The 27,385-nt window shown below is 45.9% G+C and overlaps 1 protein-coding gene across 1 annotated transcript; it reads left to right on the forward strand.

Annotated features, from left to right (window-relative positions):
- The first annotated feature begins 1,852 nt into the window (after nt 1-1,852).
- MYL9 (myosin light chain 9) lies at nt 1,853-27,191 on the forward strand. The gene is made up of 4 exons (XM_084853894.1): nt 1,853-1,972; nt 17,346-17,551; nt 24,348-24,509; nt 25,272-27,191. Exons 2-4 carry the CDS (start codon nt 17,368-17,370, stop codon nt 25,442-25,444), a joined length of 519 nt encoding a protein of 172 aa, XP_084710020.1. The 5' UTR covers nt 1,853-1,972; nt 17,346-17,367; the 3' UTR covers nt 25,445-27,191.
- Nucleotides 27,192-27,385: the final 194 nt, after the last annotated feature.

The raw sequence follows: 27,385 nt of genomic DNA on the forward strand, positions 1-27,385 counted from the left end.
ACCACATTGCGAATCTATGTGGAAAGGTGGGTAATAAATATTAATAAATAAATGGATAGATCAGCTATAATTGACTTGGGGGGAGGTTGTACTGGAATTGCCTGGATGGGGAACAGAGCTGATCCTGCTGCCACCACCCACACACGCAGACACACCATTTAATCTGCAAAAGCCTACCCTGGGCCTTATGGGTAGCCCTCCCACCTGAAAATCGCCCCGTGACCTTCATGGTAATTAAGTTTGAAAAAAAGCCTCCCATTGGCTTCACTGGGTGGATTTTTTAAAACCCAAATTGCCACCTGAGGATATGAAGTGAGAGTTGTGTGTGTGTGTGTGTGTGTGTGTGTGTGTGTTGGGGGGGGGAGTGGGAGAATGAGTGTGTGTGTGTATGTATGTATGAGGACAGGCAGGCCTGCAGGTAGGCAGCCTAAAAGTTTTTGTGGGGGCTGCCCACAAAAGTAAGGTGGAGTTCACCTGGTTTGCAGGCCTTTAAAAGAAAAAATTGTAAACTGTTTTTTGTTTGTAAAAATTTTTAGGGGGGCAGAGAAATTCGGGGGGCTAAACCTGCAGGCTGGAATGGGTGTGTGTGTGTGTGTGTGTGAGAGAGAGAGAGAGAGATGGGGGGTGTATGGGGGAGAGAGAGGGTGTGTGTGTGTATGTGATCCCACCCACTTTTTTCTTTGACTGCACCCACCACTAGCCTGCACCCTTGGAGGGTTAACCAGGAGGTAATGGGCTGTCGGGCTGACAAATGTCCCCCCCCCCCAGCTTAAATATTAGGGGGACAGAGAAACTGGGGGGCTGCTCCCCAGCTCCCGCCCTCGCCTACATGCTGGAATGGATGTGTGTGTGTGTGAGAGTGAGTGAGAGAGATGGGGGGAATGTGTATGGGGGGAGAGGGGGTGTGTGTGTATGTGACCCGACCCACTTTTTCCTTTGACCCCGCCCACCGCTGGCCGGCGCCCTTGGAGGTAATGGGCCGTCGGGCTGAAAAATGCCCCCGCCCCGCTCCGCTCCGCTCCAATATTGCTGAATGGTTGGAAAGATCGCGGCAAAAAAGCGCGGAAAGAAGCGTGGCACAGAACACTCGATTCATACAACTCCGCTCTTCAAAGCACGATCGATTATTAGCGACGGGCAGTTTTCGAAAATGCCACTGGGCCTGGCGTGGCTGGGTGCTCAGCCCACCGCGGCTGCGCTCCGGCTCTACGCCAGGAGGAGTCGGTGCGGGATGCAGGGGACGGTGTTCGCTTTAACGGGGTCGGGGGGCTGCGGGTACAGTGGAAGGTCACCGCTCCTGATTTCAGTCAACTTTCGTGTGCCTGCAACTGTTCTTATTCTTCCGTACAAGGAAGCAGCAGGGACCTCGGAATCCCGCAGGCACACGCACTCGCACTCAAAGCCCGGTGCGCTGGGAAAGATACCAACGAGGCTAAAGCCCAAGAAGCAAACTCCTCCCCCGCGCCCCCCCCGGCTTTTAAAGAAACCTATTTATACCTTTGTTTAGACTCCTGCCCCCAGCCGGCAAAAAAGCGGCTCCTTTGCACGCCTTGTACCCTTATAAAGGAAGCGGCCTCTTCATCCAGATCTGAGCTGCTGAACGCTCCTAAACGGCGAGGCCTCTGTCGCTGCTTTCCCCGCGCCGGGTATGGTTTCATCTATATAAGGCAGAATTCGCTCTTTCCCCGCCCTCCCCTTCTCCCAGTCCCGACTCCAGCGTCCCACAGCTTCGGGTGCCGCCACCCGCACTGCTCGGCATTCTTTTGCCTTGTATGGCCAACTCCTTTGGGGTGGGAGGGAACGTTTTGGGCAAACTCTTATCCTCCATTGGCCGCCTCTGCCGCCCGATCCCGCTCTTTCCCAAGCGAGGGCGATTAAAACAAACAGCTAGTTAATTTCACCTCTGTGCGGGGGATCGGAAAGCGCAGTTCGATCTCGGAGGGCTTTTAACCGTTTCTCTCTTAACACCCAGGTAAGAGCCCTTCCTTTGATTTCCCTTTAACAAGGCTCCGGGAGCGGGTGGCTGGTTGGCTGAGGAGAGACTTCCCGCGGGCAAAGCAAACGGGGCGGACGAGGATGGGTGATGACTGGTCCACCTATAGCACACGCGGGTGGAGTCACTGCCGTGTACCGTTTAATAGGTTTAATTCTATCGCCAGAGGCTTGAATCGGGATAAATGACTTTTTTTTTTATCGCATTGTATGTGTTAATTGGCGTTCCTAGCGCCAGGATGTTTGTGTTGTCAGCAACAACTGCATTATGAATGACCACCGTTAATAATGTGATTGTCACTATCAGTACTTTGTGCATTTAATGTCCTTCAGACCTCACTGTTCACAATCCCACCCCATCCTACCCCACCACTCCCCGTATGAACCATATCTGAAATTCTCCATAACGCTCCATACATCTGATGAAGTGAGCTATAGTCCATGAAAGCTTATGCCAGAATAAATGTATTCGTTTTTAGGGTTCCACAGGACTCTTCATTATTTTTATTCCCTACTGTTTTTGCTGCAGCAAACTAACACAGCTACCCCTCTGGGATTTACTGCCTACTGGTTTCATTACTTGCTAGGTGTATAAGGCACGTGCAAAGCTGCCTTATACAAAGTCAGGCCCATGGTCCATCCAGCTTAGCATTACAGGGTGGTCAACCTGGTGCCGTCCCAAAGTTTTGGACTACAGTTCCCATCATCCCTACCCATTGGCCGTACTGCCTGGAGCTTATGGGAGTTGCAATCCAAAACAGCTGGAAGACATGAGATTGCTTACCTACCCCTCAACCACCGGCTCGCTGGACTTTGTGCCACTGAGTGACAGTAGCCCCGACAACCAGCACTTGAACTGGAAAGATGGGGGAAAGAATCCACTTTTGCTACACTTTGAGCAACCTGCAGGGTTGCTGAGGGTGTCCAAGAAAGACATCAACCGTGATGTAGGGATAGGCACCCTGATGCACACCAGATGTTTGGGACTATAACTCCGATCAGTCGCAGCCAGCATGCCCAATGGTCAGGGATTATGGGAGCTGTAGTCCAAAACATGTACTTTGTACTATGTACTTTGCAGCCAAAGATGGAGAAGCTCTATACAGTCAGTTGAAACAAGACCTGGAGCTGACTGTGGCTCAGATCATGAGCTGCTTCTTGCAAAATTTCGGCTTAAATTGAAGAACGTAGGGAAAACCACTAAACCATTCAGGTATGACCTAAATCATATCCCTTATGAATATACAGTGGAGGTGAGGAATAGATTTCAGGGATTAGACCTGACAGACAGAGTGCCTGAGGAACAATGGACGGAGGTCCGTAACATTGTTCAGGAGGCAGCAACTCAATCCATCGCAAAGAAAAAGAAATGCAAGAAAGCAAAGTGGCTGTCTGATGAGGCTTTACAAGTACCTGAGGAAAAAGGGAAGCGAAAAGCAAGGGAGAAAGGGGAAGATATACCCAACTGAATGCAGAGTTCCAGAGAATAGCCAGGAGAGAAAAAGAAGGCCTTCTTAAATGAACAATGCAAAGAAATCAAGGAAAACAACATAATGGGAAAGACTAGAGATCTCTTCAAGAAAATCGGAGATCTCAAGGGAATGTTTTGTGCAAAGATGGGCATGATATAGGACAAAGAAGGCAGGGACCTAACAGAAGCAGATGAGATTAAGAAGAGGTGGAAAGAATACACAGAAGAACTATACAGGAAAGATCTGAATGTCCCTGATAGCCATGATAGTGCGGTCACTGAACTTGAGCCGGACATCCTAGAGAGTGAAGTCAAGTGGGCCTTAGGAAGCCTTACTAACAACAAAGCTAGCGGAGATGACAATATTCCAGCTGAGCTATTTAAAATCCTAAAAGATGATGCTGTTAAAGTGCTGCACTCAATATGCCAACAAATTTGGAACACTCAACAGTGGCCACAAGACTGGAAAAGGTCAGTTTACATTCCAATTCCAAAGAAGGGCAATGCCAAAGAGTGTTCAAACTACCGTACAGTTGCACTCATTTCACATGCCAGCAAGGTGATGCTCAAAATCCTACAAGCTAGGCTTCAGCAGTATGCGAACCGAGAACTGCCGGAAGTACAAGCTGGGTTTCGAAGAGGCAGAGGAACTTGAGATCAAATTGCCAACATTCACTGCATCATGGAGAAAGCAAGAGAATTCCAGAAAAACATCTATTTCTGCTTCATTGACTACGCTAAAGCCTTTGATTGTGTGGATCACAACAAACTGTGGCAAATTCTGAAAGAGATGGGAGTACCAGACCACCTTACCTGTCTCCTGAGAAACCTGTATGAGGGTCAAGAAGCAACAGTAAGAACCAGACATGGAACAACCGATTGGTTCAAAATTGGGAAAGGAGTACAAGGCTGCATATTGTTGCCCTGCTTATTTAACTTGTATGCAGAGTACATCATGAGAAACGCCGGGTTGGATGAATCACAGGTCAGAATTAAGATTGCTGGGAGAATTATCAACAACCTCAGATACGCAGATGATACCACCCTAATGGCAGAAAGCAAAGAGGATCTCAAGAGCCTCTTGTTGAGGGTGAAAGAGGAGAGTGCAAAAGCTGGTTTGAAACTCAGCATTAAAAAAACTAAGATCATGGCATCTGGCCACATCACTTCCTGGCATATAGAAGGGGAAGAAATGGAAGCAGTGACAGATTTTATTTTCTTGGGCTCCAAGATCACCGCAGATGGTGACTGTAGCCATGAAATTAAAAGACGCTTGCTCCTTGGGAGGAAAGCTATGGCAAACCTAGACAGCATAGTAAGAAGCAGAGACATCACCTTGCCGACAAAGGTCCACATAATCAAAGCTATGGTTTTCCCAGTAGTAACGTATGGCTGTGAGAGCTGGACTATAAGGAAGGCTGAGCGCCGAAGAATTGATGCTTTTGAACTGTGGTGCTGGAGAAGACTCTTACGAGTCCCCTGGACTGCAAGGAGGTCAAATCAGTCCATCCGAAAGGAAATCAACCCCGACTGCTCATTGGAAGGACCGATACTGAAGCTGAAGCTCAAATATTTCGGCCACCTAATGCGAAGAGAAAACTCTCTGGAAAAGACCCGGATGCTGGGAAAGATTGAAGGCAAAAGGAGAAGGGGACGGCAGAGGATGAGATGGCTGGATAGCATCACCAATGCAATGAATATGAACTTGAGCACGCTCTGGGAGAGAGCGCAGGACAGGAAGGCCTGGCATGCTATGGTCCATGGTGTCACGAAGCGTCGGACACGACTGAACAACTGAACAACAACAAGTCCAAAACATCTGGAGGGCACTGGGTTGCCTGCCCCTGCAGTATATGATGTGTCCCTCTCTTCACGGTTGAAAAGTTTACCCAACATCCTGGCAGGAGATGCTATTTTGGCTAAAGGTGCATGACTTGGACTTAAGAGCTGGAGGGGTCTTGTAGGGTATCTAGTCCAACCCCTGGTTCCATGCAGGAATTCTAGAGCTACAACATCCATAAGAACATAAAAAGAGCTGTGCTGGATCAGACCAAGGGTCCATCTAGTCTAGTATTCTGTTCACACCATGGCTAACCAGCTGTTGACCGGGAACCCGCTTGTGGGACACAAGTGCAACAGCATCCTCCCACCCGTGCTCCCCAGCAACTGGTGTACATAGCATACTGCCTCTGATAATGGAGAGAGCATATAGCCATCAGGACTAGTAGCCATTGATAGCCTTCTCCTCCAGGAATTCCTCCATTCCAAACAGATGGCTCTCCTGGGTCTGCTTGAAGACCTCAAGTGAGGGAGACACACACACCCCAATTACTTCCCTTGTTAAACTTCTCTTACTGTTAATTCCCTGGAATAAGCAAGGAAGACAAATCAGGGTATTCTGAACAGATAGATCCCTTTTATGCACTTAAAAAAGGATTTTTCCAGGTAACTGTAATTGTAGGGGTGTTGTTTAAAGACATTCTGGCTGCATTTCTATGCACATGTACTTTGGGAGTAAGCCCTATTGAGTTCAATGTGATTTAATTCTAAGGAGACCTGCATAGGATTGGACTGTCAGTCTCTCCAATCCAGACATGCAGAGTGCTTCAGTCCTGTTGGCCCGCAAGGTACTTGGGAACTTATGAGTTTGTAAGGTTGTGCCCTGCAGCTTCCCCCATGACTGATTAAATGCTAAATCATGGTGGTGGCAGCGGAGGGGAGAAAGAAATGGATTTCAAGGAAGAAGTACCAACTGGTACAGTACTAGGGGTGGGGTTGTACTACAGTCCATATGCTGGATCAACCTACCCTCCTGAATCAGCCATTTGGGCTAGCATTGCCCCTATTTGGCTCGTGGGCATCAGTCTTACTGAACTGGCATGCTCAATTTATTTATTTATTTATTGCATTTATGCCCCGCCTTTTTTCCTCTTGCAAGGAACCCAAGGCAGCTTACATTATCCTCCTCCTCTCCCTTTTATCCTCACAACAACAACCCTGTGAGGTGGGTTGGGCTGAGAGTGTGTGACTGGCCCAAAGTCACCCAGTGAGCTTCCAGGGCCTAGTGGGGACTAGAACCAGGATCTCCCGGCTCCTAGTCCAACACTCTTGCCACTACACCACACTGGCTCTCAATACGGAAAATGCTCAATACGGAAAACCCCCTCAGTTTGGAAGCATCTTACGTACCTATATGTTTACCCTTATAAGAGGTTCAAGCATGACCTGGGAGGCGTGATCACTATTCCTAAGGGTGGCGGTGAGAGAACTATACTATATGTTTACTCATTGGCGCGAGGGATGTATTCTGCACATGCTCAGAAGTGCTCTGTTTGACTGCTTTACATGTTCCAAAGTTGAAGGAAATGCTGAGAAACACTTCCAGGCCTGAGCACTGGCAACAGTCGAGCCCCTGTTGAGAGGGGCCTATGCAGTCCACACACAGAAGGCTTTCTGCACTTATTCTGGGCCTGCAGGGAAATGAAATGGCTTTCTGCTGGCCATTTTCCCTGCCTCCCATCACATGCTACAGCACAGAGAGAAAGGCAAGGGAAGACATTGACCTGAAGAATGCATTATGACACATCTTTGCCTTACTGCAGGGGTGGGGAATGTGTGGCCCTCCAGATGCTGTTGGACTCCAAATCCCATCAGTCCCAGCCAGTGGGCTGGGTTTGGCCAATGGTCAGGGTTTATGGGAGTAGGGGTTCAACAACATCTGGAAGGCCACAAGTTGTGAGTTCTTTGTCCATCTACAGGGAGCAAATAAAACAAGCACATGTGTCTATGGAGGAGGGAGGTAATGAACTGAATACCACAGACATGGGGCATTACCAGTAACAATCAATTCTACAGCAGCTAGCAAGGAATAGGAAGTCCAGGAGTTGAGAGGCATTGCCTTGCTCACAGGAACCTCTGTAACTTTGCTGGTGTTGGTTTTAAGGAGTATATTTGGAGAGTTAGTGTGGCATGGTGAGTAGAATGTCAGGCTGCGGTTCAAACCTCTAGGATAGACTTCCCCAACTTTGGGCCCTCCAGATGTGCAGGACTACTCCTCCCATCATGGAAGCCATGCAGGCTGTGGATGGTGGGCGTTGTAGCCCAGTACAACTGCAAGGCGCCAGATTGGGCAAGACTGGTGTAAATTAATATGCACAAGCTTCCCTTCAAGTGAATGGGCTTGTGCAGCAGCAGCAGCATTTGATGAATTGTGCCCTAAATGGGCAGATACTTTGGGTGAACTTCTTCCCCAAGCGGTGCAGAATGGAAGGAGTAGCAGCCATAAAAGGAGACATGAGGAAAGCGAGAACTGGACTGACAATTAGAAGCCAAGAAAGGGGCTGGAGGTAGCCTTTGGCTGCCAGAGCTCCAGCCCTTGGCTCACCAATTATAGATGGCAAGAAATCTGCCCACATCATGTGAACAGTGTGCTGGCCCCCATCTGTCAAATGAGCTCCATGTCCTATCATCACATAATGGAGGGAAGGGAAGCTTGATGTAGGGCAGTATGGACTCATTGGGTGGGATAGCCATAAACCATCCTTCCTCAACCCGGTGCCCTTCCAGTGCTTTAGACTTCAACTCCCATCAGCCCCAGTCAGCATGGCTGGCTGGACAGACTGTGACTCTAAGTAATGAACTGTGCAAGTATAACAAATCTTGTCAAACGTTTTTTCCATGGGGAAAGGTGGGTGCCCACTTCATGAACACATTGAGTGTCTATGTGGACAAGCAGAGATTCTGAGGGCTGCTTCTTAGATACGATCTTGCACTCTGTGACCAATGCCAAAGTACACAATCTGTACCCATCTGACATTGGGGATGTATAAGACCTGCGAGCTGTGAAGGGAAGGCTAGAGGGGAAACACTGAGGTCAAGACTATTGACTTCAAATCTGCTTATGGGCCGCCTGAAGGCATTTGGTTCACCACCATGGCAGGGGTAGGCAACTGAGCACTCTCCAGACATTTTAGACTACAACTCCCATCAGCCCCAGCCAGCATGCCCAATAGTCAGGAATGCTGGGAGTTTTCATCCAAAATATCAGGCGGGGAAGGCCTCTGTAAACCGTCTCGCCCTTCCTCTCCTTTTTTTAAGCAGTCCAGAATTCTCCATTGCATCCCTGGAGAGGACAAGCAGACGGCTTGCAGGTGCATGTTGGGTAACATCTGAGAGGTATATACCTGCCAACACTCCCCCCCACACACACACACTTAAGCCACTGGAAGGGGATTAAAAGGCAGGAGGTGAACAAAGCAGGGCAGAGGAAGTTAGCTAAGAGTGTCACAGCAGGTGGTGTAGTGGATGTGGAACACAGGGATGTGCAGCTCTGGGGCTTTCTCTGAGGAGGGGCATGCCACCTGCCAGAGCACCAGGGTAACTGATGGACCCTCCTTGCTCTGGTAAGTGAATGAGCTGATAACAAGGCTTTCTAATTTTGCTATTGTTTGTGGCTTGGTTAGCATATAGGAAGAGGATGAGGAAAATAAGCAAGAAGTTGACTACTTCTTTCCTTTTCCTTGACAGGGTTCTACTGCATGCTAGTAGTTTAAATAGCACTCCTGTGCAAGATTTTTTTTTTTTTACATTTCTAATGAAACACTAAATACTGCATTTCAGCTGGCTGAAGATCATTTATTAAAGCGCAGCAACTTTTACACGTTGAATGGGTGCAGTAAGAAATAAGCACCAGTGGGTTCAATGGAGCTTACTTCTCTTCCATATGCATAGGACTGCAGTCATGCTGATCCTAATAAATCTGCTGCTGCTGCTCTCTCTCTCTCTCTCTCTCTCTCTCTCTCTCTCTGGGCTGGTTCCCACGATTGCAGTGAGGGAAATAAGTCACAGTGGCTTATTTCCTCTGCTACACATGGGATTTCTCTAATTACCCTCACTGGCGCAGCTTGCCATGTCGTCCAAACCTGAATATTGCTGCATCCTCAAACAACCCATGCCACCCAGGTTCAGATGATATGGCAGGCCACACCAGCAAGGGTAATTAGGAAAATCAGGCTGGCATGTGCAGCAGGGCTAACAAGCCACTGTGGTTTGTTAACTACACCATGATCGTGCGAACTGCTCTGACTCTCTCTCCGCAGTGTGCCCATACACCTGGAGGGAAATGAGATCATGCCCGTCTTCCCAGCACACCAGCATGCTTGCCTTCCCTCCAGCTTCCCTGGATGTCCATGTTGGGTCATAACATCAAATGTGGTCTGTGTTCATAGAATCCAGTGTGTATAGTCTGAATTCAAGCAGTTGTTTTCCCAGATACAATCTTGTAATTAATTGTGTGATCTGGGCCTATATGCATTGGATTTTATGCACAAAGGCCATATTTAAATGTGACATATCTGGGGACGGTGGAGAAAGAGCAGGAGCCAGAGCAATTCTGAACATAGAAAACTTAGAAATGTTTAGCAATGCTTTATTTATTTAAAAATGCTTTATTTAATACCGAATTATAGATTGATGAAACAGAAGTCTTATCAATCTATAGTTTCAGTATTAAATAAAGCATAACATCAAAATGCAACATATTGCCTAATATCAAAAAGATTTCTGGTTATTACAAATCAGAGTATTGCTAAAGTTTTTGAGATCTTAATAGTTTAACAGGAAATAGTATTTCCTAAACATTTCTTATTATACAACCCAGTGACTTCAAGTCTTAATCGTCTTCCAGATACGTTGGCCTATAACTCCCATTAACACTCACCATTGGCTATGTTGACTAGGGCTGATGGGAATTGTAGACCAAAGCATCTGGAGGGCCACAAGACTTGACTGTAGGGCTATTAAACCTTGAAGTCATTGGGACGTATCCAGTGTTAGTCCTACTTAGAGTAGACCCTTTAAAATGACTAGGACTTAAGTGACACTAGCATTGGATACAACACTTTCATAACTCCCAAAGGCTTAAACATATATCTTTCAGGCTGGATAAGATTAATTCTGAGTTATATCTTCGAAAAAACAACTCCTTACACAAAGTTTTCTAATTAAACCTAAGGTTATTTTTTCTAGACACTATATATCAAGCTTTCTAATGTTTATACCATATACATTTTTTTTGCTCATTAACTGATAAGTGAAAACTCGAAGTACACTTTTGACCTTGAGCAATACAGTCCCACACCTCTTCATTACTCAAAGAACTCTTTGAGCCAAGTAATAGGGCATTACAGTCCCAACACTCTTTCGCTGGATGTTCTTCCAAACCACCTTGCCAATTAGTTTTCATAAGTTACCCAGAATTCTTTGTGAACCTTCTTGTGTCTTTGCCTCCCGTTTATGCAGTTATTATGTTTACTTATTCACATCTCCAAATTCTTATTTATGTATCATCGAGCATGCTCAGTTGCTCTTTCCTTGGCATTCCCTAAAAAATTGTTTTGAAGGAGAGGAGTTAGCAATTTTGCAATAGCTTTCCTGGCAATTCCATAGGGTGGCCACTTACGCATCGCCAAAAAAGAGGGAAAACATCACCCCACAAAAGTTGTCAAAAGATGGCACCAATTAGTATAACATTTGCATATAGTAATTTATATGTAGAAATGCAAATGTATCAATAATGGCTATTTAAATAGAAATACAATACATCTCACCATAGTAAGGAAGATTGACCAGACGACCTGAGTACCTGCTTATGCTGCTGCCCAGGGGCTAACTCTTGACAGGCAACTTCACAGCCCCTGTTCCCCCTTCGTAGGCTTCTTTGACTTTAAACAAGACTGGAACTGGGCAGCCCATCAAACAGAGGACACCTTCAAATAGAGGACTGTCACTGTCCTCTGACAGCTCTTGAAACAGAGGACTGTCCTCTGTAAAGCAGGACATCTGGGCACCCTAAATTCCAATCAAGATAAAATCAATGATTCTCTTAGAATCTCTGACATCCTGACAGGGGTTTCTCTTAGCCCTACTAGGAGATACCAGGGATTGAGCCTTTGACCTTTTGTATGCAAAGCATGAGCTCTACCTCAAAGCTATGACCCTTTCCCTATGTTTTGCATGGCAAAGGCCCCATGTTCAGTCCCTGGCATCTAATGTATAGCACCCATGCCTGGGACCCTAGAGCCATAGCAGGCCAGTCAGAAAAGACAACACTAGGCTTTCAAACTATATAAGATTAGATAGATACGGATGGCAAAAGATTGTGATCTGCTATAAGGCAGTGTCCTATGTTCCTTCCTAGATGTTTAGCAAAACCCTGATAAAGCAGGCAGTATGATAGATACTACACAGCAATCTTGTCCTCTCCTGGGGTAAAATCCAACATAAGCCCCACTTAGAGTAGACCCATTGAAATGAATAAGACTTAAGATTAACTTAAGTCTCATTCATTTCAGTGGGTCTACTGTAATGGCCAATCTACATTACAACTTTAAACTGGTTTCAAACCAGTTTATCTAAAGGGATCCTGCAGTTTCAAGAGGGTACTGAGAATTCTTTGCTAGAGACCCCTGCCCCCTGCCCAAGTGGCCCCTCTTCCTAGAGCTACAATTCCCAGAATTCCCATATTTGGTAGCCGTAATCACTAAAAACAGGTTTGAAACCAGTTTGAAGTTGTAATGTGGATTGCCCCTAAGTGGGGCTTATGTTTGATTTTACCTTGGTGCTGTACAAGATGGCTCCTATCATTCAGCCAGTTTACAGCAATGCAGGGGGTAGAATTGGTTTCTGTTTTAGCAGCAGGGATGGGGCAACTAGGATGCTGATGAGCAAACCCTTAGAAAGAACAAGGCCCCACTATTGCTTTTAGGTTGCCAGAGAGCATTTAACTCCTAGATTCCAAACATTTTAAAAATGTGCCATTAAAATCCTGCTAAGGTCATATAATGAGAACTATCAAGTACTAAAACTAGTCCAGAGTAGATGCATGTCAAGTACTGGATAAATGTTTGTAGCTATTTTTACTATTTTTGTTTTTACTAGTTTGTTCTGGAACTTATATACTGATGGGTGGCTTATAAATTTACCAGTAAATGAAGTAAATTTATTTAAGAAAGAAGTAGCTCAAATAAATCTTCTGGTTTATTCCCCTAATGATTTTCACTAAGTATGTGTGTTTACTTCGTGTGTATACACACATATTTATGAAACACACACACATTTGTGTTGGCCCGACAAGATCTGTACTCTTCATTTGATGGAAGAAAGTACTCGTATTATAGCCAAAAACAGGTCATAAGAATATGTCAAGCCAAATTAAGATACCAGCTTACATGGAGTATTGGCTGGCACTTGCCAAATGAGGAGGAGGATTTTGGAAGCGTTTGTTTCAAAATACGTATTTTGAACCATGTGTACACAACATATGTATTGAGCAGTAGTCGAGCCCTGATTCAAATCTTGTCTCCAGCACTAACTTAATAGGAACCCATGGGCAAACTATTGTCTTTCATCTTCAACCCCCACACTCCAATGTGTAAAATGGGTATAACAGCACTGAACTTCCTTATCTTAAGGTAGTTCATTTATAGTACTGAACTACCTGTTGTGGGTTAGTGTGGTGTAGTAGCTAGTGCATTAAACTAGAGGCTTTTCCCACAACACGCTAACCCATACTTGAGTGTGGGTTGTTTTGAACCATGGGTTAGTGTGTTATCTGAGCACAGCACTTTTTCCTCAGGCTGGGTCATTGTGTCTGAATGCAGCTGGGGTGGCTTGTTAACCATGCAGTGTGGTTTATTAACCACCCTGAACAACCCAACAACAAACCATGGGTCTCAAGGTGGCTTGTTCGAAAGAAATAAGCCACGCTGCATGGTTAACAAGCCACTCTGGCTATGTTCAGACAACATGACAGCCCACGGTTTACTCAACAACCCAAAGTGTGGGTTAGTGTGTTGTGTGAACAGCCCCATAGGCTGGAGAGATCAGAGTTCAAATCCTCAGTCAGCCATGAAGCTCACAAGATGATCTTGGGCCGGTCAGTCTCTGTCAGTTTAACTTAAATCACAGAGGTGTTGAGAGGTTAAAATAGGGTAAGCTCCCTCCTTGTATATCACCTTGAGCTCACTGGAGGAAGGATGGAATGTAAATGTGTTTAATAATAATATTATGGGTTGGATTCAATGCTCACACAACAGAACTTCCCCATCCTCTGTCGCACACACACCCCGTCCACACCCCAAATCTGCTCTGGGGAGTCCTCCAACCTTCTGGAGCAGATATGAGGGGATGTGGGGGGGGTATAGGGGGCAGGGAAAAATCCATTCCACTAACAGTCCCCTCCTGCTAGTGGAATGCCACCACTGGATACAACCCTATGATAATACAGTAACTTGGAGGTTACAAAAACCCTTGGTGCAGAAAAAAAAAGGCTCCATGTGTGACTGACCAAGTGAGAATATCCAGGAATATTTGTGGGGCTGGAGAAGTGAAGGTGCTTTGGGGAGCCAGAGGCATCAAGGCAGCGATGCAAAAAGGAGGCGCATCTCTGCACCAAGATGTGTGTTTTGCTCCCTCCCCTCTGCAAAGGAGAATGAGGTCTGCGATCAGACACGCATGGTTGCAGATGTGCTCTGAGAATGGCCGCCACTATGGCTCCAGTTTGTGTATATAAAACCTCTGTGTGACTGTCCGTTCCTGAAAGACCAGCCTGCTTCTCCAGAGGGACTGCAAGGATGCAGATCCATGAAACACAACATATAAGGGATGGAACGTTAGCATCACTTATGGGCTTCAGCCAGTTGTAACTTTGTGATAAGGCTGATGGAAAGAAGGAAGCAGGGCAGCTGGTGACAAATGTAATGCTGAGTAAAATCCCACTGGATGCAGCAGGACAAAGAGGCTTTTATCCTCCTTGTGGTGGGAGGTGTATCCCAGCCTTGAACTAATAATCTCCTCCGTCTTCCTGGAGCTGGCAGAAAAGGGCTTCTTTCCTAGGCTGCGCTAACAAATCAGCCTTTGAGCTCTGCAATGATTGTCCAGCTACAGGTTTGGGGCTTGCCTTTTTTCCCCCTTTTCTTACTAAGCAGCAATTCACTCCCTCGCAGAGTAACTGCCAGGCATACTCTTATCAGCTACATAAAGGAGGTTTTAAAAAAACCAAACTCCCTGGAGTTGGAGAACAAGGAGCTGGGCCAGTTTGGTCCTTGAACATCTGCACCTGCATGGCAAGGTGGTCCCCAGCGGAGAGTTTCCCCACAAACGTCTGCATTGCACAGAAAGAAGCACCAGGGCCATGTCAAGAAGACTCTAATCTGGTATCCCTTCCCACCCAAAGGGAGAAAAATGTGTATGGGCTTTACAGCATGACGGCAAGACAGGTCCCTGAGCAAATCTAAAATTCAACACGGGGAAAGCAACAGAAAGATGGGAGGACAATGGAGGGAGGCATCAACATGATTTCAGTTCAGTTGCAGGTACGTAGGCCAGCTTTCCATAACTTGGTGCCTACCAGATGTGTTGGACCATTACTCCCATCATCCCTAGCTAGCACAATCATGGGAGCTGTAGTCTAACACATCTGGAGGGCACCAGGTTGGGGAAGGCTGGTCTGCACTGACTGTAGCACCAGCCCTAACATTAGGCAGAGCAAGGCAGTTCTGTGCAAACATATAAAGCATTGGAAATATTGTATTTATTTTCTGTTGTTTTCAAAAGATCAGCCAGCCAGCCATAAAGTGGATTTTTAAAAGGCTGGATTAAACAAAAAACACAAGAAATACTTATTTCAAAACATCCAGTGAACTATTGTGAATTCCATCACAATAGTTGTCCATTCTTCTCACTCATGGGGAGCCCTGAATAGTTGTTACATCGTGTCTTGCAAATGCCAATTAAGCTTGACAGTGACCTGGTTCGCACAATCACCGCAGCCCGCTGTGGCTTACTTAATCCACAGTGGGTTGTGGCGTGTGCCAATGGCCAGTTTGAATATTCATCGCCCAGTGGGGGTTGCCATGGTTTGTCATGTTGTCTGAACCCGGGCGGCAGAAGTTTGGGGGTTAAACAACCCATAAATAAACCTACAACAGACCATGAGTTATTTAAGTCTCACACAATCCCTGCCGCCCAGGTTCGGATGACACCACCAATTATGACAACCCTGCGCTGGGGGGTTGAATAATCAAAATGGTCACTAACATGCACTGCAACCCACCGTGGGTTAAATAAGCCATGTTGGGCTGCGGTGATTGTGTGAATCAGCCCAATTCCTGGTGTAAACTAACACAAGATATGTTCCAGCATGGCTACTTAGGTATCATCCAAAAAAGAGGAAATGCACCAGCAAAATAGAGGATAGAGATTTGCCTAAAATGTGCATGTGCTACTTTATAGGTATTCTTGCAAATTTAGGAATAGTTACTACAATTTAAATACACAGTGGGGAAGACTCTGACCTGTGTGCCTGCCTGCTGAGTCTGCTGTCCAGATGTTACATATTGATGGGCAACTCCAAGACACCCCCTCCCTTTTATGGTTTTTTCTCTTTAAACCACACTTGGACTGGACAGCCTTTCAAATAGAGGACTGTCCTCTACAAAGTGGGACATATGGCCACCCATGCCTGTCCAGTCTTCCTCTTCTCCTGATAAACCAGGAGCCTCTAATCCTTATTAACAAGCTGCAGTAGCTCAAGGAAAGAGCACAGATCCAAATGCTGCTCTTGGCCTGGCTAGACAAAGGGTGTAGGGGAGGGGAATGGAATGTTTGGAATCTGCTAGGAACAGATAACTAATTTCCTGCTTATTTCTGAGTAGGCCTGGAGCCTCTGTCTTATTTGTGAGCCTGTCTTTGTGCAAATAAAATCAAAGAAAGCTGATTCAGTAAGGGTTGTTCAATTCAGTGAGGGTTGTTCATTCAGAGGGGAGCCTCTCCTGGTGGGCTTTTCCCCTCCGCTCCCTAATGTGGGCTCCTGTGCCTTTAACAACTCTTTGGCAGGCAGACACTGAGCAGGAGAAGCTTTCCTTATGACTGTAGCCTCTTGTTGCTGCACCTCTTGAATTTCCTGGGCAACTCGCCTTCCCCAATTTCAGACCTATTTGCAAAGACATTAAGCTTGTGTGAGCCATGGGAGAAGCTGTTGGAAGTCTCACATGGCAGCTCCCCCTACTTTGACAATGACAAGTTTTTCTTGTGCTCATCTGAACAATCATAGTAGGAATTATATAGTGGCCTACCTCACAGGTTTGTTGTGAGGGTCAACTAGACTTTGGTGAACTATGGTATATTATGAGGCCCAGCCTGGTGAAGCTACCTTCAATTATACTGCTAAAATGAAGAAAATCTCATAATGTACCATAGTTCACTGGGCCTACTTTCAGTGTATCATACTTCACTGTTGCTTTCAAAGGGGCAAAATCTTTTGTCATGATGACGTAAACCTCCTCATCCCATCAGGATGTAATATTATTATTGCTATAAGCTTAGAAGTGGATTCCCATATCACCTTGGATTGTATTCACATTATGAAATTTTGATTTGTTTACCAAACTCTATGATGCAATTTAAGATTGTCATTTTAGTTAGGCAATTCAAAATTAAATTATATAATAAAATTAAATTATATAATAAATAAATTTATTATTAAATGTAATATTTATAAAATATTGGGTGGGGGAGCAAATGTTAAGGCAGCAAATGTTAAATGTTCCAAATGATGTTTCCGAAAGTTGAAAGAACAAAACATATTAGGGTATTTATACAGAAGCGATTTCCAGAGGGATAGCTGTGTTGTTTTGCTGCAACTCAGACTAAGAGTCTCGTGGCACCTTAAAAACCACTACACCACTGGATTCACTGTGCAAGAAACCGAGGCGGGGAGGGAGGCAGAGAATTGCTGAAAACAGGGCTCCTGGTTGACACCTCCTGCAGGTTTTATTTATTCCAACTCCTCTTGTGACAAGTAAATCGCTGTTTGTTTTCCCAGGCCAAAGAAAACATCCATCAAGATGTCCAGTAAGCGAGCCAAGGCAAAGACCACCAAGAAGCGCCCTCAGCGTGCCACCTCCAATGTCTTCGCCATGTTCGACCAATCGCAGATCCAGGAGTTCAAGGAAGCTTTCAACATGATAGACCAAAACCGCGACGGATTCATCGACAAGGAGGATCTGCATGACATGCTAGCATCTCTTGGTAAAAAGAAAAACCGTCAAGTGCAATGCCATTTTGGCATAAGCTGGTATAGTGCAGCAGCTGAGAATGTGACCTGTGAACCAGGAAGTCCTCAGTTCCAATCTCACCTTAGCCATGAACTCAGTAGTAGGGCGGCCGTTTCCACACTGCCAAAAAAGAGGACAATTTGCATAACATGCTATTGTATGTATGTATGTATTTATTTCATTTTTATACTGCCAATAGCTGAGGCTCTCTGGGCAGTTCACAGTTTAAACCATAAAATACACCTCAAGAAGACATAATATAAAACTTTTAGGGAGAATCCTATGGCCACTAGTCAGTGGCTAGACAGCCATAGGATATGTGGTTTTCCAGGAACTGACCTTCCCCCCCTTCCGCACAGCCTGCAAGGCAGCGCAGAATAGCCCTGAGCTCAGCGCTTGGAAGAGGAGCGTGGAGCGGCCAAAACGGGGCGTTCCAGGGAGCGTTCTGGGGCAGGGAAGGTGGAAATGCCGGTACGACGCATCCTACATGTTGTCCAGCAGCCTCCTCCCCTGCCCCGCCATCCCACACCTAGACAGCCGAAATGCAGGGCAGGAGAAGCGCAGAGGGAATGATCCCCTCCGTGCTTCTCCTGCCCTGGATTGGATAGGCGGTCGTCTCTGAGTTTGGAGGCGGCCGCCTATCCCATAGGACGGTGCACCCTTAAATATTTAAAAGTACCACGTAAAAACAAAGTAAAACTGAGCAGCAGTTAGTTATCGCCTGGAGAAAGCCTGTGTGAAAAGCCTGGGTTTTCAAGAGGCGTTTAAAAGATGTTACATTTTGTGCCCCACGAGCTGTACGAGGGAGGGTTTTCCAGAGGGTGGGTTCATATGCTAATTCATATGCATAGATGCACATTTAGAAATAGTAACCATAATTTAAACTGAAAGAGAAGACATTTTGCCCCAGTGGGGAAGACTGTGCCCAGGTAACCTGTGTGTCTGCTGCTCAGTCCGCTGTGCAGATGCTAACAGTTGATGGGCAACTCCAAGGCTCCTGCACTCCCTTCTTATGGGTCTTTATCTTTAAACTGGTTTTGGACTGGACAGCCCTTCAAATACAGGACACCTTTAAACAGAAGGCTGTCCTCTGACAGCTCTTCAAATAGAGGAGTGTACTGTGTAAAGTAGCACACCTGGCCACCCTAGGTAGCCTTAGCAAACCACAATCTCTGAGACCTAGTCTAAACATTCAGCTGAATGGGGTGGCAGCATGCTGAGGTGCTAGAGTGGATTCACCAAGACAGAATGGCCAGATGCAATAGAGGACAGGGCTCCTGCACCTTTAATAGTTGGGTAAAAGAGGGAATATCAGCAGCTGTTGCTTCCCTCCTTTACCCAACTATTAAAAGTGCAGGAGCCCAGTCCTCTATGGTATCCGGTCGCTTTACCTGCACAGCAGGGGAAATAGTATTTTTGAATGATCCTCTACGTTAAGAACTCCCTGCAAACACTACACACACACACACACACACACACACACACAGTGGGCAAAGAGCTGGGTTGGAATATTTTGCCCTGAGGCGCTGTTTTTCTATTTGCAGGGAGGTGTTTTATATGGGGAAGCATTCAAAAGTTAGCCCAAAGTGGTAAAGTCCATCTGCCTCCTCATTTTGCTACACAGAAAGAGCCTCAGTCTCAGCCACCGCTGCCCTTTTACAAAATGGGGATAGTAACGCTGGCCTACCTGACTGTCAGTTTTAACCCAGATTACCTATGTGAAGCATGCTTACATTCAAAATGGGCTCCTTATTTATTTCCTGCTACATTTCTGTCCCACCTTTCCTCTGAGGAGTTCAAGGTGGCATATATGGTTTGTTCCTCCATGTTATCCTCACAACAGTGCTAGGCAGTAGGTTAGACTGAGTGACAGCGATTGGCCCAAGGTCACAGAATGCGTTTCATGGCCGAGTGGGGGATTTGAACCTGGGTCTCCTCAGTCCTAGTCTGACATGCAACCACTCCCCTACATTCACTCTGCTAAGGATTATTATCATCCAAATGTTGTGTTTGTGAGAGGCTGAAAGAACTGAGCCCAATGATAAAGAATGCCTTCCTCTAAGATTACACATACCTAGAGGCCTCCTAGAATCACACTTTGGTGCTTTAGTGAGGAGGGGGATGTGGGGGCATCATGTGCTGCCTCAGGCAGCCAAATGTCTTCGAAAACCCCTGGCTGCTTAAAACCCCTACTCTCTTAATACTTGTGGAGAAGAACAAATTTTGGCAGGGCCACATTTTTTCACCCCTTCCACCAACATTGGGCTGGATCCAGACTTCGTCATTCTTAGAGTAGATCCACTGAAATCTATGGGATTTAGGTTTACCATCCCATCCCATTGATTTCAATGAGTCTGATCTTAAGTATGTTGAAGTCTGGATCCAACACATTGCTTCTCAGCAACCCTGAAATAGTCCCTTTTTGCAGTACAGATGAATTGGGGACAAGCTAAACAGGGATCATTGTACAGGGGTTCACGTTCACGTACCCAACTATTAAAGACACGCTGAGAAAGTGGTAGGTTTCTTATATCTTTTTGTCGAGGCCTGATTCCTGGGTCAGTTTTTCAATGTATTTATCCCCCCGCCCCCCAAACCTATACTGACTGTTTCAGGTGGAATTTGTACATACTGAACCAGTCCTGTGAACAGTTTAATAAGGTCATGGGGTGCCTCCAGATGGAGGGCTCCTAGTACTACCAATCAGAAGACATTGTGCAGCTTATATTCCATCTTTTGTTTCTTTAAGGCGCAATCCTATGCATGTTTAGACAGAAAAAAAGGCCTACAACTCCCAGCATGCCCCTGCCAGCCATGCTGTTGTAGGCCTTTTATTTCTGCACTTTTAATGGATTATCTGCAGTAAGAGAAAAGACAGAAGAAGCAGTGGGAAAACATAGTTACAAGTTGAAGATGTCATCTGGTCACCACCACCCCTAGACGTCTGTGAATGAAGCAGAGAGATGGCACCATAAAAACCTCTTCTGGAAGCACTCTTACAGCACAAAAGTATTATAGCAGCCATCCCCCAACCTGGTGCCCTCCAGATGTGTTGGACTACAACTCCCAGCATGCCGCAACCAGCCAAGATGGGGGAAGGCTGTGTTATATCATGTTTAAACAATTGCACTTGTACGGATGACCACTAGAGGGCATTCAGCTATACTCTTTTGTAGATAGAAGTTTATAGGGTTTTTTCCCTGGATTAATGTTGCGCCGATTGAGCAATTCAGAAGTAGTTCATCCAGAAATGAGGATCCTGCAGCCATTGACGCATGCAGCAGTAACCTTGAGCAGTGTGGGATTGCCTCCCATTTTATTACAAAGTCATACTGACATTCCAATACTTTTCCACCTGATTGTTTGCTTTGCATTCTGACTAATCATGGGAGAGAGCAATCCTATGGCGGCTAGAGGGCCATAGGACATCGTGTTATCCGGGAACTGACCTCGGAGCCTGCACTCCCCCCACTTCCATGCTGCCTCAGAGGCAGCGCGGAACAGCCCCATCCTCCACGCTCGCAAGAGGAGCACGGAGTGGCCGAAAAGGGGCGTGGGTGGGGGCGTTCCAGGGCGGGGAGGGCGGAACTGCCTGCAGGACACATCCTATGTGTCGTACACCCAACCTTCTTCCCCGCTCCATGCTCCCGCAGCTAGACAGCTGCAATCGGCCAATACACACACTGTCTAGCCAAAAATGCAGGGCAGGAGAAGTGCGGAGGGAACAATCCCCTCCATGCTTCTCCTGTCGCCTCAGACTTCAGAGGCGGCCACCTGTCAGGATAGGATTGTGCCCTTAGTCTCCTAAGCCATATCCCCAGGATCTGGTTTTATGGGCGATTTATGGGAAACTGTCCCTTACATGAGGAAAGGGGCCATTCACCTTTGTTTGTGAGGACAAGTCACAGGGGCATTTTATTGCTTTAGCTTAGCTGGGCTACAATGTAATGTTTATATTCTGGTTTCTGTTGGTAGAAAGCCTTCACACTGCTAGGGTATAGTCAAGCCAGCTGACCAGAACCGAAGATGCTATAACTGCTTTTGGTCACTTCCCATCATTGTAATTCTTAGGGAGGAATTATATTATCGAATGACCCTCTCTTGTAATCAAATACTAATTTAGGCTGCAATCCTATACCCATTTACCTGGGAGTAAGCCCCACTTAAGTAAATGGGACTTACTTTTGAGTAAACATGCATAGGATGACACTGTTAGGGCTTTGCATAGACTCAGTGCAAGGCATTAATCTTTGTTCTAGAGATGCCAGAAGGTTTGAACAATAGTTTGGGCTACAGTCAGAATAGCAGTGAAGTTTGAAAAGTACAGAAATGGAAAGGCTCAAAGATGATATGTTTCAGGCAAATGTCTGTGGACATTCACATGATCTTGGGGATCAATTTTATATGATCTTGGGTTCCCCCACCATACACTCTGTGACACACACAGGCAATCTGGGGCCCTCCAGATTTCTGGGATACAACTCCCATAATTCCCAACCATGGGCTATGCTGGCTAGGGCTGATGGGAGTTGTAGTACAAAACATCTGGAGAACACCAGGGTTCCTATGCCTGCTCTGGGATAACTGTGACAACCAGAGAAAGGATACTGAGTGAAGTAGCTCTGCAGCCTCCAAATAATATCTCTTGGACCCCCCCCCCCCGGCCCTCAAAATTGAATATGGTTTACACTGAAGATCTGGCTGATATATTTAATGACAGAAATGATTCCCCCGCCCCCAATACACACACACACTATGTCAAATTATCCTGAGTTTGTGTTTTTCCTTCTGTGCCAAAATGAGCTGCTATCATAGGACTGGATCTAGACTAAATTAGCAGAAGACTTAAATTAGGTCTTGACTAACATATCCCATGGAGTTCAATGGGACCTATGTTCAACTAAATCTATACACACTTACCTGGGAGTAAGTCTCGTTGAAGTCAGTTGGGCTTACATCTGAGGAGATTCATATAGGAATGCGCGGTTAGACTGGATCCAATCCATAGCATGTAGAAACGTGTTGGAGAATAAAGTTCCCCCCACCCCCTTGTGCTGGTTAATGTTACTGGTTACTTTTGTCCCAGGGCTGTGTGCAACAAGTGAGCAAATGATGGTCCTGCATTTTGGTAGGAGGGTTCATGTGTGGGTAGAATGTAAACTATGTGCACTTCCCAATTTCCAGCGGGTCACCTTGCTAGTTGCTGGGATTCTTGGTCTGATCCTTCTTACATTTTTAGGGAGCAATCCTACCGGGATAGGTGGTTGCCTCTGAACTCGGAGGTGACCACCTATCCAGTACAGGGCAGGAGAAGCGTGGAGGGGATCGTCCTCTCCGCGCTTCAGCCGCCCTGCATTTGCGGCTAGACAGCCAATTCCCGCTGTCTAGCCATGGGAAAGCAGAGCGGGGGAAGTGGCTGCCAGACGACACTTCGGAGGTGTTGTACCGGCATTTCCGCCTTCCCAGCCCTGGAACACCCCGGGAACGCCCCGTGTTCGCTGTTCCATGCTCCTTTTCGGAGCGCGGCGTGCGGGGCCATTCCGTGCTGCCTATGAGGCAGCATGGGAGAGGGGGAAGGTTGGTTCTTAGGGTACCAACCTCGGAGCGCGGGCTCCAATGTTGGTTCCCGGAAACTGACGTATCCTATGGCTGCCTAGCAGCTGGCTAGCGGCCATAGGATTGTGCCCTTAAACAACTTGGGAATACTTAACATCGATTAGTTATATCTTAACTGTTGAAAAGTCCTGAGCATGTAAGGTTTGTAAACTTAGAACACCGTGGTGAAGCAATGTGGACTGTAATAAACCACGTGGGACCTGCCACAAACTGTTGAAGCGGGGAGTTGCTCCTGGTCAGGGTTCCAATCAGCCAGGCTTTTTTGGATCCCTTCCAACTCTATAATTAATTGTACTTCTGTATTGAATTAAGGCTTCAAGAGGATTCAGAAGTAAATTTAGGAAGTTAGAGGGGATGCCTTCTATAGGAAACATACAGGTACCCATATTCACACACACACACACACACACACACACACACACACCATTCCCAGGGAAAAGCCTGGTGGGGATGATTTTCAGCAGAAACCCTACCCATGTAGGCATTTTGCAGTAGGCTGCACTCTGTAGCTGCATTTTGTTAAATCAACATCAACAAAACTGTATGTGAGTGTGTGTGCACGGAAACGACACATAATACAACATCATGAAGCTTGGCTAAATGTGGAGGTGATCACAGAAAAGGTGTCTGTAGAGAAAAGGAGTCCAAGTGACTCAAACAAATCAATCAAACCATGTGCTAGAGAAGGGGGGAACACACACCAAAACAGTGCAAATACAGTAGTTCTGGGACAGAAGCATTCATCAGTAACACTCAGCAGAAAAGCAGTCAGTCTCCCAACACATTTTTGCAGATTAAGGTAGCAGCCCTTTTTGTCACAGAAGAGAAATACATACCTTGGGATCCCCAGCCAATAAAACTTCAATTTAGTAGTATGTTTTTATTCTAGGGTTATAATAAGGAACTCTAATAGTTAGGGACAGTTCTCTAGTCACAGAAAGAGAAGGTAATACAAGGAGGTCTCCAGCAGCCTTCTCCAAACCAGTGCCACTCCAGATGTGTCGGACTTCAACCCCCATCCACCCCAGTCAGCATGGCCAGTGGTCAGGAATTCTGGGAGTTGCAGTCCAAAACATCCGGAGGGCACCAGATTGGGGGAGGCCAGGCCGGGCACTGAAATGTGGATTAATCTCTCCACCGGCTGCATCTTTCAGGGAAGAATCCCACTGATGAGTATTTGGAGGGCATGATGAGTGAAGCACCTGGGCCCATCAACTTCACCATGTTCCTCACCATGTTTGGAGAGAAGCTGAATGGCACCGATCCGGAGGATGTCATCCGCAATGCTTTTGCCTGCTTTGATGAGGAGGCTACAGGTATGTTTTGTGCAGATCATCTCTTTATTGCAACAGGAAATTCTGAGTTAAGCTGGGTCTGAGAGCCAGGAAGAAGGCAGCTGACTAGGATTTTTTCTTTTCCCTTTAATTCTACCCCTTTCTCTCCTCTACTGTCCGTTTCAGTTGTATGCTCCTCAGGGCAGGGATCTTGGCTATTTGTCATGACAATTATATATTAAACAATGGTGGGATTTTTCAGCAGTAAATATAATCTAAAAAACTGATCCTGTATGAGTTTCACATCTGTTTACAGGCATATTCAGCAGTATATTTATTTGGGTGTTATAGACAGGTGTGAAGTACCTATTTGGCCCTATGTTATTGTGCATTTTCTCTGAAACATCCAAAATGGGTCACGTTCAGGCTGGGATACTAGGTTAAATCAAGCTAGATTGGCCTTCACCCTGGTGCCCTCCACTGGCTGAGGATGATTGAAGTTGTAGTCCAACACATCTGGAGGGCAACGCAATCGGGAAGGCTGGAGGTTTCTCACGTTCTCCTTATCTTGGGGTAAATGGTATTGAAACACTTTAGTGAAAAGGATTCCAGGTAACTGGAGCCCTGTTTTCAAAGCAAAATGTACCTGCTAGGTCAGACATAGGACACATGACAGTGGGGAATTCTTCATAGCATGCAACATGTGCCACCTCACCTTATCTCATGGCAGGGCACCCTCCACTAATGTACACTTTTGGGTTTGGTATTCCCCAACCGCCTCTCTGCCACTCATCCCCAATGCAGGTTTCATTCATGAAGACCATCTGCGTGAGCTGCTCACCACCATGGGAGACCGGTTCACAGACGAGGAAGTTGACGAGATGTATCGAGAAGCCCCCATTGACAAGAAAGGCAACTTCAACTATGTGGAATTCACCCGTATCCTGAAGCATGGAGCCAGAGACAAAGATGATTAAGATAAAGAGAGATCCTGATGTCCGGTTGCTCCTGTTCTATGTCCTGATCCCCTTGCTCCTCCTTGAAGTTTCCCTGGTGCCATGGTCACCCAGAGAGGGATATGCTTTGAAATATTTCAGCAGAGCTAGCCCAGATCTAAACAAAGAATAAGCTTGTTGTATGTTCACATGCACGCACATGGATCCTTTATTAAGCTACTCCTTGATTCTGTAGGTCTCATGGAGTAAGGTACTCATAACCTCCCCTTTTCAAACAGTCTAAATTGCAAATGTTGTTTGCAGAGGGAGGGAAAAGGCACACTGAGGACACCTCCAACTATCTGACCCTGTACATCTATTTCATACAACCACCCAGGATTGGATCTAATGTAATCTAAGGGGGCCTAGTGAGATTGTCATGTGAAGTCTTTTATCCAAACAACTGCTGCCTCTGTTGTTGCCAGTATTTATCATGTACAGAGACCACTTTTAAACTTGCAAAATGACGTATAATCTTTATGGTTTTTATCACCACCACAACCTTGTGAGGTAAGGCACTATTGTTCCCATTTTATTGACAGGAAGCTGAGACAGACACAAGCCCAGGGACCACACTGTAAGGGTGCTTCCAGAGGGAGGGCTCTTAGCACTGCCAGTCAAAAGGCATTGTGCACCTATTCTGTCTTTTCCTCCTTAACAGATTTTTTTTAATGTAAGGAAAAAGACAGAAGAAGCCGTGGAAAAACGCAGGAGGGTTACAAATGGTAGGTGGCAGTGTCTGGACTCCCCGTAAAATTCTGCATTTGAGGCTGCGCGATTGCAGAATAAAAGCCTCATCTGAAAGCACCCAAACTCTGCAGGGGTGAGATTTGAATTCAGGTCTCCCCAGTCCTAAATAGAACTCTTTGTATGCTGGACCACATTGGCTTTCAACCTCAGTGCTTATATTGAACCGATTCAAAGCTCACTGACATCAGTCTAGCCTTGGGATTGTCTAGCTTGCCTGAAACGGTCTGCTCCATTTTGCACTAGTGATACTTTCTGCACAAAGAACACCTCTTCATCTGAGGATTGGCAGAGCACATTTGACCCCCACCCCTGCAAAAAATAACAGAGATTATTTTGACTTCCTCCCCTTTTCTCCATGTCATTACAAATTCACACTGGCCACATACACAACACTTGGGCTATAGAGTTGGCTAGAAAAAAGATGATTGGTCCACAAAGTTTGAAAGCCCCTCCCACACACATCCAGCTTTGGTCCCAAACCTAGATTTTAGAATTTCTTGCTGGCTGCCTGAAAAGGATAAGCAGGAGGAGCACAGAAATTAAAAAAAAATTGAGCTATCCACCCTCCATCTACTTCAACCTCCCCTAACCTGCCGCCCTCCAGTTGTGTTGGATGGCAATTCCTGTCATCCTAAGCCAGCATGGTCATCGACTATCCCACTTTCCTGCCAGCCATTGGCCATGCTGGCTGGGAGGATGGTGGGATTTGTAGTCCAACACTGGTGGGCACCAGGTTGAGGAAGGCTGATCTAACTTAACAGAAAAATCTGATTATTTTCTTGAAGATCTTGCTTTGATTATTCCATTCTCTTTATTTAAAAGGAAGTACAACTTTTAGAATATTTCAGTTGACCTTCTACAAGTTAGTAAAATAAAGGTATAGCCTGTACAGTTGTTCGTTGACAATCTGACTAAAGATGTTGTGACCTGGGGGAGGGGGGCGAATGAAATTCCATATAAAGAGCATTATACAAATACATTCCTGTTCTGTATGTGGCTTCTTTCTTAATTATGTGGCTGTGTTTTGTGCATGCACACGAACAGTTAAATAGCAATTTTTAAACCTCTCTGAACCAAAGTTCTCTGGTCAATGTACAAACCAAAGAGAGCTTCTGCTATTGGGCAGTATAGAAATGAAATTAAATGAATGAATGAATGAATAAATAAATAAAA

The sequence above is a fragment of the Heloderma suspectum genome, chromosome 4, assembly GCF_057233095.1.
Source record: "Heloderma suspectum isolate Gila_16-S chromosome 4, 16-S_ref, whole genome shotgun sequence".
NCBI lineage: Eukaryota > Metazoa > Chordata > Lepidosauria > Squamata > Helodermatidae > Heloderma > Heloderma suspectum.